Below are 15498 nucleotides of genomic sequence, written 5' to 3' on the forward strand. Positions count from 1 at the left end.
GCTCTCTATCCTGCTTGTTGAGATTCATTGACCTCATAAGTGGTGAGCTTCCTTTTAAAGGCTTCTTCTTTACTCCAATTAAGCAGCAAGAAAGAAATAGGTATAAAGGTGGGAATAAATAAATGTCCATCCACCCATTTTCTTCTGCTTATCTGGAATCAGGTTGCAGGGGGCAGCAGTCTAAACAGAGATGCCCAGACTTCCCTCTCTCCAGACACTTCCCCCAGCTCCTCCGGGGGAATGCCGAGGCGTTCCCAGGCCAGCCGAGAGACATAGTCCCTCCAGCGTGTCCTGGGTCTTCCCCGGGGCCTCCTCCTGATGGGACATGCCCGGAACAACTCCCCAGGAATGCGCCCAGGAGGCATCCGTATCACCTGAAATAAATGTGAAAAGAGGTCCATTTTGAAATGAATAAACACAAATAAATAAATGTAATAAATAAGAAAGTGGCACTCGATCATTTATTCATGTTTTATGTCCGCCCTCCAAATCAACTTATTTATGTACGTATGAATGAATTGTCCCTTTTGGACCTCCATAAGTCTAGCTTCAACAATACCGGCTGTCCTCCAGTAGGTGGCAGTAATCTAACCTTATGCTGTTTGCCAACCGCAGTCATCACGAAGACGAAAACGTGTTCCGTTTCCAGGGCAGCTTGGTTGGCGGCTGAAGAGCGCCAATTCAAAAACACAGAGGGAATAACAATAGAAATCTGATGTGTCCGTGTGATGGAAGCTAGCGCCTTTCACAGTTAGCAACTTCTCCTCACATTTGTGCTTTTAATGTTAACATGTCAGTTGACTAAGTTAACAGAGCAAAAAAACGATGGAAGAACTGTTTAGCAAAGTGTTACAAGTGAACGTAAGATGCAGGGACTGTGAGGAAAGGTAACGTTCAGTTATTTGGTACTGTAGTGAAACCAGCTAACGTTAGCATAAAAACATTTATAAAGCTTCTTATTTCAGCTGTAAACGAAGATATCTTCGATGTTTATGTTTGCAGCCATGACCAACAGTGCAAGACAAAAACTTATTATTGCTACAGAATTAGCTAGGCGTAATGTTAGCGTGTCATTTCACGTTACATTTAAAACCATTTAGTATAACCTTATTTATTTAGTTCACTTTGCTGTTAAGTACACACACATTTCATGAGCCGTTTCTGCAAAATTGCCCGAAGACTGAATTTGTTGGTCCATAAATGTCTTTGTTTATATTCGTCAAGGATGTTGAGACATTTTGACGCCATGTTGGAAAAATGTAAAATGACAGTTTATCATTTGTTACAGATTTTGGAGTGTAGGGAGTCCGAAGCCAGATTGTTATGTTTACTGGTTTAATTTTGCAGGAAAGCAAATATTCGTGTCAGCATTGAGCTTCAGTTGACAACAAGTCCAGTACACAAAAGGGTGAGTAGGAATTTTGCATCACCAACATAAATGGTGTTTGGTGTAGTTTTACAGAAATATAATAATAATAATAATAAGCCATCACCTGTTCTCTTCCTCCTCCGTATGGTACTGTAAACTTTGATCCTTTAACCTTTCTTATTGTTCTAAACTTGTCTTTCTTCATGGGGACTAACTTGTTGTTTTGTTTATATTAGGATCTTCTAGTAAGGCTAACAGATGACACAGATCCACATTTTCTGTTTAACCTTTCTATATCAGAAGAAGATTTCCAAAGGTAACTGTATACATTGCAATGCTCAGTGTATGATGTTAAGATATTATGAACAAGCTTTCTGATTTAGTTTTTTTTGCTTTCTTTGTCATTGTTTGGATAGTTTGAAGGTCCAGCAGGGGCTTTTGATAGACTTTGCATCATTTCCTCAGAAGTTTATTGACCTGCTTAATCTGTGCTCATCTGAACAAGAGTCAGACCATCCAAGGTACGAACAAATACAAGCTACCAGTGCGACATCACACTGTTCAACGAAATAAATTCAGCTTTACATTATACCGTATACTGATACTGATATATTGATCATTGATTATATACTGTTTGTCACACATTTCTTATTGACACCATAATTACATATTACTCATCAGCAAAAGTAATGAATTATATTACTTATGTTACTCACCCCAGCCCTGTCATGTGTCTTTAAACAACTCCAAATGTTTCACGCCCACTCACTGCATCGTGTATTTAACATGTGTAGAACCAGAAAGCCAGTTACTGTGGATTAACAAGCAGGTAGCCCTAAAATTGGGAGGTCTACTAACTATCCAGCACCAGCTATCTTAGCCTTGGTGACTGCACATAGCTCTCCAGAAGTCCCAGCCTCACATGTGTGGTTCACAATGCTCCTCAATTCTAAACAAAGATAGGCGACTCCTGTGTGTAGATGTACTCATGGCTAACATTAGCAAACCAACTAAGAACACTCAACATTTAAATAGGACAACTCTGAAATGTCTGGGATTTGCATTCTCCTCTTGTGGTAGATGCTAACCTCTTCCTTCAAACTCTGTACCAAGCTAAGGACAGGGTTTATGATTTTGCAGATTTTTGTAGGTTTGTTAACGGCATAACTCAAAAAGTAATGAGTGGATTTTGGTGAAAATCTTTTGAGAGAGTTACAGTATGGCCCATGGAACATTTGATTATATATGATGCTCATCTACCTTTGATTATATATGATACTGTAGTTTTGAATCTATCTTTTGTGGTTGGTTGTAAATTCCTGCTTTTGTTTGTTCTTATCAGCTTGTCAAATTTAATCTGTGGGATGGAATAATATTAGAGACACCTTTTGTTATAATGTACTCCAGTAAAAGAACACCCAGTGCCACATGACTCTGCATGTATTTTCTTATTCCACAGGTTTCTCCTGCAGTTGTTGTGTCAGTCTCCAGTGCTTGAAGGCCCTGCTAACCTCAGCGTTGTAGAGACGAATGCATTCAAACACCTCAACCACTTGTCTTTACGGCTTACTCAAGGCTCCGATAAAGATGTTAAAGAATATCTGGCTGTGCGTCTCTCATCTCTGAAGGTTTGCTCATTCAACATAATATATATCATCACAATATTGTTTGGCCTTGGAATAGAGCTTTGAATTGTAAAACTCATTTGAATGGTAGTTTACATACAGATACACAAGTGTTATCTGATCAGACTGATCTTTGTCTTGTGGGCTTCTGGCAAGGCAGATGTTCAGTCTTGGGATTGTTTGTTCTATCCAAACAATCCCAACAGCTACTTCTCTGGTGTTTGTTGAAGTTGTTGACTCTACACATTGCTTTATATTGCTTGTGTTTTCAGCCAGGTGACTTAAAACAATTCATTGAACTTATACTCTTTGTTTGAAAGGTATGGTTTATTGCTTTTTTTTAAGATATCACAGCAAAAAAAAAAAAAGAATAGTTTAGGAAAGGAAATGTCTTTTGATTGGACAGTCAACCATATATTTTAGAAGAAGTAGGCTTTGGTTAATTAAGTAATTCTAAGAGTGGAATTATCAATGCATCCTTTAGGTTTTTCACATACCATACGTAGATAGAATCTGTTTTAATTTTATGTTTCAGTTATGTTTATAAGGATATATCATCTCACTGTTTCAGGCGGAGAAGCAGGCCCTAGAGATGAAGCTTAAGAAGACAGAAGATGATCTGTCCAAGCAGCTGTTTTATGCTCAACAGGTATGCTTTGTCACTGATGTTCTAGAGCCCTGTTCTAATTGCACAACCAGAGCAAAAGCTCAGAAACAGCAGGGCTCGACATTAACGCTTGGCTGGGATAAGTAATAAATGTGATAGAAGGTATCCATTTTTCCATACTGAGAATAACTGTTGTCGTTAGCTGTCTACTAGCTGTCGATGATGCCTTTGATCATCCAATCAGAGGCTGTCTTTCTGATTGAGGCGGTTATGATCTCGAACACTAAGTTAACATTATGCCTGCAATGGAATAATGAGCGATCGTCTCTTTTTTCCTCTTAAAAATGTTTCTCCAACCACCTAAAACTGACCAAGTGGCAGGCAAAGCAGAAAATAAAATGAAAAAGTAGAGGATGGTGACGATGGCACTGCCGTTTAGCACTGCTACAGCAGTGCTGTTGCTGGTTGACATGTAAACCAACATGAAGCAGGAGGAACTCAGTGAACAATCAGTATGTTTTGGAATCAGTTTCACACCTGTAGAACATCTATCTTCTTATAGCTTTAGTAGGTATTTGATAACTGCTCTTGACATATTTTGGGGGGTGGGGGGTGTCATGTCCTCTGTGGAAATGACACCCTAGGTCTATAGTCATTCTGCTGTCCTCTATTATTAGCCAAGAAAAGAACGTCATACCTTGTTGTCATGTCATAGCCTAGTGACACCTGTGTAAAATTTTTACACCCTCAGGCTGGTGTCAATTTTTCCCTGCAGTATCAAAAATGGTATGGTATTACAGACCCAGTCATTTTACAGACAAATAGACAGTCAGGCTATCAGTAAAGACCAGCTGGGCAAAGGAAGCCAAGAACTCAAGGTGTTTCACGTGAATTCATTAGCCACTAAGGTCTGATCAAGTCTGTGATCTAGGCCAATGTGAACTTTTTTCCCACTGTGCTGTTCTTAATTACTGTTTAAATGACATGATATGAGCCTTGTGACAGCCATGCTGCTGTGGTCCTGCTAAGTGGCTTGGCTGCCCCTGGACGACCCGTGACCGTGTCCTTACCGTGTGTAAAGTGATGTGACAGTGCCAGTGACTTAAAAGAGAGAGAATTGATTCCAAGTCTAGCATTCCTGTACATGAATATGGGTTACAATGAAGCGATACACTGCCGTATATATAAACAGAGTTTTGTGTCAAATGACCTGCCCATTAATGTAATGGCAATAAAAGAAACTGTGATTGTATCTCTCATAGACACTGTCTGAGAAGACTAAAGAATTGGAGAAACTGCGTTCAGAGTGGACGAGTCAGACCAGCTCTTTGTCCAGCCGTCATTCTCAGGAGTTACAGTCAGAGAGAGAGAAAGCTATGGAGGTAAGACCAGGGTCAGAATTTAACTTTCTGACTCACCGTCCGAGGTGGCTGGTAGATGGAAAAAATCCACTGGCCAAGCATATTTTAATACTGGTCAAAACACTGCATCGCCTTTTAGTGTCCCATACATGTTTTTTTTATCCTATTGATCAGTAGCTAATAAACTCATTAAATTCATACTTGAATTAAAAATTTAAAGCCAGAATACAACTCAGTAAGTCTTGAACTCAAAATTTTGCTGAACATGTTTGCTATTAAATGAACGTCAGGGACAAATAAAACTAAATGTGAGTTTTTATAAGCCTATCAGATAAAGCTCCTCCTCAGACTCCTCACTCTCTACTGCAGTCGCCCTCTTTGTGCACGACCCACAGAGTCTGTTCTCATGCTCCTGTCAGAGTCCTAGTGTCACAGACCTTTCTTTTTGCATGCACGTCATCCTCCTTTTCCTCAGTGGATTTTTGTTTTAACGTGTCTTCTGTTTAGGGTCCGTACGACCCCAGAGCCACTTGAGTTGTTTAAAAAAACATATTTATTGTTATGGTTATACCATCATATTTCATTACTCTTCCTAATTTTATGAAAACCTGCATAGAAAATGTAATGTAGAAACACAGAAAAGTTATTTTAACTTGACACTGATGTTTTATGTCTATATGACCACAATGACCCCAAGCAGACCTCCAAAGTTGTGGCAAAATGGCTTCAGGGTGACAAAGTCAAGGTACTGGAGTGGCCATCACAAAGCCCTGACCTCAGTCCAATAGAGCATTTGTGGGCAGAACTGAAAGAGCGTGTGCAAGCAGGAGGCCTCCAAACCTGACTCAGTTCCACCAGTTCTGTCAGGAGGAATGGGCCAAACTTCCAGCAGCTTATTGGAAGGAGCTTGTGGAAGGCATCCTGAAACGTTTGACCCGCGTTAAACAATTTAAAGGCAATGATACCAAACACTAACTGAGTGTATGTAAAACGTCTGACCCACTGGGAATGTGAGGAAAGAGATTTCAAGAGATTTCAACTGTGTCCATATCTGGGGCAGCTGGAAACATACAGATCATAATAAATATCATGAAGAAAGTATCAAAATTGTCTACCTTTGGTTTGATGCCCCAGTTAGTGGGGCAGAATTTTTCATTGTTGTTGCTCAGTGGTTTAGCATGTGTAAACCCCAGTAACAGTAAATGAGTAACACTGTTGCTCATTTACTGAATGTAGGGGGGGAAAAAATTAAGTTCCTAAGATTCCGAGAAGTACTTTATGCAACAGTAGTACTTAACTGATGTACATTGATTATCATGAATGAAACTGAATTGGAGCAAAGTGAATTGAATCTAAATTAATGGAATTAAAATCTAGTTAAATCAAGAAATCAGTATTGACATCCAACCCTTGTGGTTAGAGATATTTATTTGGTATGTCTTTGTGGTGTCTTTCAGTTCCAGAGCAGGCTTCAGCAGCAGACTGAGCAGCTTCGTCAGGAGTTGGAGAGTGCTCATCAGAAGAGCAGCCAGCAGCTTCACAGCAGACTGACAGAGCTGGAGGCCTCTTGTAGAGAGCTGACAGAGAGGAAATATAAGAACGAGTCTGTAATCAGAGACCTGAAGATTAAACTATTGGGTGTAGAAGAGGTAAGTGAATGAGGAGGCTGGATGAGGAATGACTTAGCATCTTGTTTCCATAACTATTAGAGATGGGCAGTGTTTATTAAACTCGGATTGGACTATGTTTACAGTAAAACATTGCAATGGATAATGATATTGGTGGCTGCAGGAGGTGTGTCTAGGAGTCTGGGGGTGGTGGTGCAGCTAAAAGAGTCCCTTTACCCATCTGGGGCTACTTTGGGTTAAAACAAAACACTAATGAAAGTGTAGGATTTGTGTATATAACATAAAAGATGACAGATGATGAATCTTCATGACCATTTGCGTGTACAACATCCTGTACAGTGCACTGCATTTCCATCACTGATGTGAGACAGTTTTACCAGTGAAGATGTCTCACTCTGTTGGAGTTGTTGAAACTACAGAAACACTCATTCATCCAATCATTCATTTTCTACCGCTTACCCCCTGGGGGGGGCAATCGGGCGAAGGTGGGGTACACACTGGACAGGTCGCCAATCCATCGCAGCAGAAACACTCAGTTCACGCTAATTATTCATTGTTACAGAGTTCACAAACTTCCCAGACTATCTTCAGTGAACAACAGATGGCATGTTGTCTGTTTCTCAGCTGCATTGAGGTCACAAACCTGTGTCCTGTCACCAATTTAAGTCATACACTGTATGTAGAAGGATGCAAAATGATTTTTGTTGCAATTTGATGCTGTGTAAATAAACTGGAATTGATTGTGTCATATAGAAAAAGTAGAGCCTGTAAATGCAAGTTTAATTATACTGTTTGTTAGTATAAGTACTAAAATGGATGCCGAAATACATTTGAAATGTCTCCTGAATTAGTACAAAATTTCGAAAGTGGAATTTCCAGCATGATTATTTATTGTCCTGCTGCTATGTGCGTTATGTTTGCAGGACTGCCAGCGTTTGAAGCAGCAGGTCCTGTCTCTGAGAAGGGAGAACAGCACTTTGGACACAGAGGTCCATGAGAAGGAACGGTTGGTGAACCAGCTGCAAATGAGAGTGGCTGTTCTCGAACAGGAGGTCAAAGATAAGGAGCAGCTCATGCGCCGCACAAAAGAGGTGCTGGAAGCCACTCAACAGCAGAAGGTAAGAACGGCATTTTCAAGTACATCTTTCCAGATAATGACAAGTGATGACAAAGCCACAATGGGTAGAACAAAACAACAGCACTCTTAAGGGCTAGATGGACTTCACACATACTCTCATGCGAATGCGGACACGGATGAGGGATGTGCACACATCCCTGTTCATACGTCAATTTGAGGGTCTGCCTCTGTCAGCCTAGCAATGTAACTGCCCTTGTTGTAGCTTTAGCCTACAGTGTTCAATCGCGTCCTGTTTGACAGGCTAACAGCACTGATAATAAACAAGCCTCTCAAAGCTTCATGGGTAGAGACATGAGCTGTGTGTTAATTGTCTAAATACAAGCTGACAACAACGTAAAAGCAAAGAAGCTACACACAGTTAACTTTAGAATAAAAAACTATCGTCATGTTGTTTGCAGATGTGCTATATGAACGTTAATGTAAAATTTCAACTGCAGTGCAAACTGTCATCTTAACTCCTGATAAAGTATTACTGACATGTTATAAACATAACATTAGCTACAGATGTTCCTCTGAGATGTCATCAATTCCCAAAATCAAACTAAACAGATGTCAAACACAGAGCTTTAGGAAAACTCATTAAACAGCCTTAACATCCAGTAACAGTGTGAGCTGTCCTACCTTTAAAATTCATGTGTATTCCTGCAGTTTCATGGTCAAATAGTCCAAAGTGTCTTAAACCCACAGCCCTCATCAGATCGCTCTAGTATAATAGTTAACTCTGCACTGAGCTAACAGGCAGCTTCCCTTTCCTTTGCTGAGATTTTACTTTTATTTTCTTTATTTATTTGTTTGTGAATGAAACGGTTTTTAAAGATTTTCATGTTCAGTAGGAATCTGAGGGCTCGGAAGCAGGAGCTGTTTAATTTTCTTAAAATATTTTAACCAGCGTTGTATTTTGTTTAGGAATCAGTGGAAGAAAATGCAGAAAGTAAAGAACTACAAATCAAGAAACTTGAAGCAACAGTGAAATCACTTTCTGAGGAGCTGATAAAGGTTTGTGTCAGGAGCCATCTCGTGTTCCTACAAACCCTCTTTAGATTTGGCTAACTCTTAACAAAATGATACCAACTCTGGGAAAACTAACCTGAAAATAAACCTAGTTAAACAAACCAGGTTTAGACACATTGAACTCAAGTGTCCAATGTTCAGTTTTTGTTGAAACTGTTTTAGAAAGGTGTTGATTTAACTTTGAAATCATTTTGGAGGGTGTAGTTTGTGCTGCTATTTAACTGTATTGCATCATAGAGAGAAGAGTTTTTGCCATTTTTTATTACTCTGTCACCCTCTTTAACATAAATTAGGCTGACAGACTAACAAACACCTGTGGTTGTTATCTGGTAGATGTAATGTTGCACCTTATGTTTGAATGTCATCTGGTTTCTTACCTCCTTTTATTTATTTCTTTTTTTAATCAGGCTAATGACATCATTAAGAAGCTACAGGGAGAGATTCGAGGTTTAGTTGCAAAAATAAAAGTCAAAAACTCTGTGACAGTGTCACAGGAGAAGATCCTCCAGGACACATCAGAAAAACTTAAGAATGCTGAAAAGGATCTGCAGAGCACTCAGCAGCATCTCATCACCAAGGATGAGCAGGTATGTCTTCATATGAAAACTGCAGGCATGTTGTACTTACCAACCTGTACAGTAGGTCTTCCTGACTCTCTCAGTAATACTGTAAAGCAGTTTAGTTTAAAAGTTAGGTGCTCAGTGTACTCCTGTCGTTACGGGCAGGAGTATGCAGAGGACTGGTAGTCCTCGGCCCATCTTTGCTCCTATCCATCACCTGTTTCACACGGAGTCATGATTTCATTGTTTTACCTCATTACTGGCCCTGAAATGCAGTTGTCCCAAACTTTTTTGGAATGTGTTGCAGCATCAGAACTGTAATGAGTTTATTTTGAACAAAGATTAAAACTGATGAGGTATCGCATCAAATATATAATGTGCTGCTGTATTGTTTTCACTGTGATACAGGTGATTATGTACACATCACTTTTTATTTTGATTTTACATAATGTCCCAACTTTTGTGTATGAAAATGTGCTGTATAAGTAAATCTGCCTTGCTTAAGGCCCTTCTTGTTTGGCTGTCAAGAGGGGTCGTTCTTTACTATTACATTTTTTAAAATGATCTTTTTGAATGAATAATTCTGTATGTGACTTTTGTAGTCATTTATCTTACTTGCCTTTCAGAATAGTAACTACAATTTTTTACACCCATATGGTGAATTGTGCAGACATGTTTAAACTGTCAGAAGTGGTGAAAAGGAGTGTAAAGCTGAGGACAGTACTGTTTTTAAAGGATGTTTTTTCTGCGACTTTATACTTGTGGTACACTGTTCTAATGACACCCCGTCTTTCACTATAAAGTATGAACTGGCATTTGATGTGTTGTGTCCTGGTTGTTTTTGTGCTGTTATCATATCAGTTAGCATCTGAAAAGCCAGACATGTTACCTTACATAATGTTGTCAGATGGTGGTGTTTTAAAAGTAACCAATATAACCTTATTGCTATAGACTATTTGGATGGTTGTGAAGAGGGCTGCCTCACATGTAGAACAGATACATTTATTGAAAATTGCTTATTTGCTTTGCATTGTTATTGTGGAATTTATTTTCATAATGAACATTTACAGTATATTGATTTAGTGCCCACTTGTACCTTTGGTCTTCATCTACATAGAAGAAGAACTTGTTTCCATATTGTCAGTGACTTTATGTTGAACAATGGTAGGCAGATGGTAACACTGATTAACAGCCAGGCAACCTTCAGCTAAACAACACAAGAAGGACACACTTTTAACACCCACATTAACTGTTTTGCCAGTCTCCTTACTAACTTACGAACACATTTTGTTATGCACTTTAGCTTCTTGACCGAGCCACCAAACATTCACATGGGAAGACTACTGCTCTCATCAGTTTGTAGGTTCTATTGATAATTAGGCTAATTGCAACAAAGTAAACTGATTTGATATGAACTTGACTGTGTTATTTGTATTTTACAGGTTTCCAAACTGAAGGAGCAGTTGGAGACAACACTACAGAAGCTAAATGAAAGCAAAGAAGTGTTAAAAACCAATGAGAATGGTGAGCAAGCTTATCTCATTCATTTCAATACCAAAGTACTAAGTGCCTGCTGGAGATTGCACTACCAACAATTGTTGGATGTTTTTTCTCATTTTTCAGAATAAGCCAAATTATTGTTCATATAAAATAATTGTATAGATCTTTTTTTGTACATAAACCTGTAAATTGCCTTAAAAACCATAAAAATTGCACCTCCTCAATCGTAAAAATGAATCTGTTTATGTGATTATTATATGTGGGTGACAGGCTTCCAGCCTGCAAGTGATCAGTCGCAATTGGCAACCAAATGTATTTAAGGTATGACTGACCTTTTTTGAAAGGTGTCAGTGGGCGCGACCGCAAAATAAGCAGCTCATTCACAAATGACCGCTCCCACTGTAGAAAGAGTGGACAGATGTAACAGCCCATTTGTTTCGTTTTCAAATTGGCCACAAAGTACACTGACTGTCATACATCATGATCAGCATCACGCCTCTAGTACCAGGATCACAGCAGCTGTGTAAAATGAACGCAAGAGCAGCAGTTTGCCGGCCTTTTTAAGCTCTTTATAAAAGGCCTTAAATCAAAAAGGTCACCTTGAAGGAGGGGAAAAATGCTGGCACTTTTCTGAAATCTCTGTATAAAAGGGGCTTAGGTTTCAGGTTGTAACTGGCTGCAGCAAGTGGCCTGTGCTAGGTGGCGGCAGTACTCCTGAGCCCGTGTGGCCCTATTCATCTCAGTATCATGATGGTTTCTCATGCAGCGCCTCTTGAGGGCTTGAAGATCATGCACGTTAGATGGTGAAAGACCTAAATTGTTTGCAGTCTTGCACTGGGAATCTTGTTTTTTTTTTTGTTTTTTTTTTACCGACTGCCAATTCTCTCAGGAAGTTTGGTAACGAAGTGGTGACCCACAGCCCATCCTTGATTGCAAAGACTTAAGCTTTGGTGAATGCTCCGGTCATGATACCTTCACTTGTTACCAGTTAACCTGCTAATGTTGGAGTCTTTCAGTGTTACTGGATTATTATTATTACTAAGCATCTGTCCCAACTTAGTTTGTTGTATCAAATTCTAAATTTAAAAGCCTTTTCTTTGTACTTTTGTCAGTTAAATAAAGGTTTAATAAAAACATTCAAAATTAGTAAAAGAATTGTCTGCAGTCCAAACTCCAGCCAGTACTGCTGTGAATTTAACAACCACCTCAAATAACTTCCCATAATGACCTTATATGTGACAGGAATGACATTTCACTCAGCTAAAAGTTCCATAAATTGTTCCTCTGTGAAACCTGGTTAAAAGCAGCACATGTAATTAGAACATCCCAGGCTAGTTCCACCTCCTTTGCAGCCTTTTACATGGTTTTAATGTGTAAAAAAATACATATATAGTGGTGTCATCCCTCCGAATTCCAATATACCATTTAATAGAAATCAGCAAGACTAGTGACAGCGTGTATTTACTGTTCATCTTAGTTGAATTATATATTGGTTACAGACCTTTTACCATGTTTTCCTTAATATATCCATGGCATGTGTAATAATACCATCTCCACACATGACTTTCCAGACAGTCAAAGAGCCCATTTCGTCCCAGGGGTAATTAGCTTCATTTTCCTTAGTTGAGGTGGGGCTGTGCTTTCAAACGTCTGATCAAAACTTGTGAATTCAATTATTTCCCTTCAAACTGCACCTTGATTTTGAAATTAGTCATTTAGGAATTCATTAATGTATTTTTCACTATGTATTTCTTATGAACTAACTATTAATGAATTTCATTTGAAAATCCTTTTTATAATTAGCTTATCCTTTAAAATATATATTGTCTTTTTCTGTTTGTGTAATAATATATTTATGTATAATCATTTTTGTTTTTAGACATCAGTTAATGAAATGTTTTATGACACACGTTCCTCCATAGCAAGACGGCTGTAAAACAACGATGTTGTCAGTAGAAATTAAGAGACACTTTAGTTTCGAGTTTTGCCAAAGCTGTGAATTGCAGCACTGTAATGATTCATGACAATAAATACCACAGCGATGGTACATTACAGGATCAAAGTACCATGTCAGTTTTGCCATCTTCTGTTACATTTTTCTTTTACCACAGTTATAAACTGGCTTAACAAGCAGCTAAATGAAAAGCAGCTGTCCAGAAAGCCACAGCCCCTTGAACCCTTGGACAACCCTTCGGCTGTATGCACCACATCTGGACTGAGGGTACGATGCATCCTGGCTGTGCTTCTAGCCAATCTAAGCTAAACTTAGTAATCACCTCGGTGTTGGCTTTATCCCTTATATTTATGCACTGTTTTAAGCAGGAAGAGTACTGTTACCGTATACTTGTTGTATTGGTTTTGTTTACATCACAGTTTGTGTGCACATGCCTCACTTGAAAAAGAAGGAAGCACATAACATTTTACACCTTTGTTGAACTTTTGACACTGACACTAGTTAAAGATTTCCCTGGATTTTGCAGGCACAGTTCTATACTCCGACAGGCGCACTCGCTGCATCTCCTGGAGCAGGTGCTGATGTCTTGCCTCCTGAGCAGCGAGCAGTGCAACCAGCCAACAGACGCATGTGAGTCTGGATAACTGCTTTCACCTCCCAAGTATACAGTATTCTTTCTTTGCACAGTGTACTCTGGTGTGTGGAATACAGGGACTTGATAGCTTACTCTGTTTACATTTTATTTTGCTGAAATATTTCAGATTCAATTTTTAAATGAGAATTCTGCTTTATTTTTAAACATGCCTGTCTTGTCTGTGAAGGGAGTTTTGTTTTAGAACAGAAATGTTTGGTTTTGCATTGTTCAAGCTTGTGCTTTCTTCTTGTCCTCAGCGGTGACTCTGCGGGTCTGGATTCTAAGTATTTTGAAAGACGAGATGACAGCATCCCGCTTTATGGTCTGTCGTCTAATTTATTTCACAAAGGTAAGGCCAGTGATCATTTAGAGTGCTGCATGAACTACAAGCTTTAGAATATTTACCGTAAACAGCAAATACAGGTTTCATTTGGCCGCTTTAACATCATGTCTCGATGAGTTAGCACTGCTAGGCTTGCAAAGTGTGCGAGACAAGAGCACAGGTTAATATCAGGATGAGGGTATGAATGGTCATATGTGTGTCAGACATCACAGCTGTTGCCGTACATAAATTGTGTTTGAACAGGTGTGAATATTGACAGTATGCAACCACTGTGCTCCTATGATGTTAACGTAACCAGGTTACAGTCTGCTTTCTAACCCAACTTCTCCACTGTCATGTATATGAAAAACTATTTTGGTTATGTATACACAAAATGGAGTTTTATGCGTTTTCCATGTGAGCATGTGCCACACCTAGCTTGGTACCTGAACTGACCCGTTACCAGAAATCATGACTGATTGTTGGATGAGAGTGAGGATAATGTTTTAGTTTAATACATTTTCTTTTTTGTTTTCAGAGTTCCCACAGCGAACAAAGCCTGCTGTAGCTTCTGCTTACTTCTCTGCATAAAGTGGAAACTGCTAGGATAATGATAAGCTTCAGAATGGTTTTCATTTCAGCTCCAGGTGGAAGTAAAACCATCAACACCTCACTGTTTGGTTAATGTCTTCATTACTTATTATTACTGGGCTGCTGCTTTCTATACATTTGTTTTGTTCACATTTTAATTATTTATGTGTTAATGGATTATCTTTGAATTTGTGGTCCAAGTAAATGTTCTTAAAACCTTCTCTATGGTAGATTCCTGTGATCATGGAGAATATATTGTCCTCAAATTAAACATTTTTCTATTTTACCTAATGCAGTACATTGTTTGCCATCCTTTGGTTTTTATATTGTTTATTTTCTGATGAATTTCACCGTAGTGTAGACTTTAATAAAGGCTGTCCTGTGCTCAGTCGTGTTCACGGTAATTTCAAAGTAGTGTCTTCTAGTTTCTTTAATAATAATAATACTGTAATACCTTATATTGGTCTCCTTAGGGGAAGTTCAGGTTTCGCCTCAGCAGAGGAAAAGATTTTATTAAAAGTAATCTGAAATAATGTTAAATAGAATATATAAAGCTAGAATATAATAAAGTGCACAGTAGAACAACAGTATTAATAAGAAGTCAGCCATTTGAAATTACCTGGTTTTCTGCATAAATTGGTCAGAAAATGTGATCCAGTCTTTCAATTCAGTTGTATTTGTATAGCGCCGACTCAACAACAATCATCATCTCAGGTCACTTTACATTATAAAGTCTAGAGCTGAAGTATTTTATGCTGCATTTCTGCTATCGGAACCTAACAAGCAGTCTACCCTGTACTTCTGTTAACCATCACCAAACATAGCCATCCTGCTTTGTTTTTCAACTCTGTTTTCAACAACCAACCAAACTCTGGACAGGCTGATGTGGCTGGTTACTGCTCATCTGAAACATGAAGCTCCAGAGCCAGGGCAACCTGCAGAAAGGTACAGGGAGAGAGGACATGCACGGTCTGCATCTAAATCAGAGATATAAATAAGCGCAATGTGCTTAAGCTGTTAGAAAACCTAACTGAACCCTTGGATTGGTTGAGCCTCCTTTGGCAGCATCCGAGTAGATTAAGAAGGACAGTGATGATACGGTATTGTCACTGACTCTATAAGAAGCGTTTGTTTGTTTTCCCCCAGTAATGGCAGATCCTGAGGACTTCGCATAGTTCCAAACATTCAGAGCTACACC

The 15498-nt window shown here is 39.0% G+C and overlaps 1 protein-coding gene across 1 annotated transcript; it reads left to right on the top strand.

Moving 5' to 3' along the window:
- The first annotated feature begins 591 nt into the window (after positions 1-591).
- sass6 (SAS-6 centriolar assembly protein) lies at positions 592-14591 on the top strand. Its single transcript, XM_020620845.1, has 16 exons — positions 592-887; positions 1348-1408; positions 1606-1685; positions 1786-1890; positions 2829-2997; positions 3566-3643; positions 4864-4983; positions 6420-6611; positions 7514-7708; positions 8635-8724; positions 9147-9326; positions 10742-10823; positions 12911-13020; positions 13280-13383; positions 13645-13736; positions 14248-14591. Exons 1-16 carry the CDS (start codon positions 826-828, stop codon positions 14298-14300), a joined length of 1773 nt encoding a protein of 590 aa, XP_020476501.1. The 5' UTR covers positions 592-825; the 3' UTR covers positions 14301-14591.
- Positions 14592-15498: the final 907 nt, after the last annotated feature.

This window comes from Monopterus albus, unplaced genomic scaffold (genome assembly GCF_001952655.1).
Source record: "Monopterus albus unplaced genomic scaffold, M_albus_1.0 scaffold250.1, whole genome shotgun sequence".
Classification (NCBI taxonomy): Eukaryota; Metazoa; Chordata; class Actinopteri; order Synbranchiformes; family Synbranchidae; genus Monopterus; species Monopterus albus.

What these genes read in the sequence shown, in the direction of transcription:
- sass6 (XM_020620845.1), top strand. Translation starts at nt 826, where the DNA reads ATGGAAGAACTGTTTAGCAAAGTGTTACAAGTGAACGTAAGATGCAGG. An exon ending in CAAGTCCAGTACACAAAAGG is followed by an intron (nt 1,409 to 1,605) that starts GTGAGTAGGAAT and finishes TGTTTATATTAG; the next exon opens with GATCTTCTAGTAAGGCTAAC. An exon ending in GCACCACATCTGGACTGAGG is followed by an intron (nt 13,021 to 13,279) that starts GTACGATGCATC and finishes TGGATTTTGCAG; the next exon opens with GCACAGTTCTATACTCCGAC.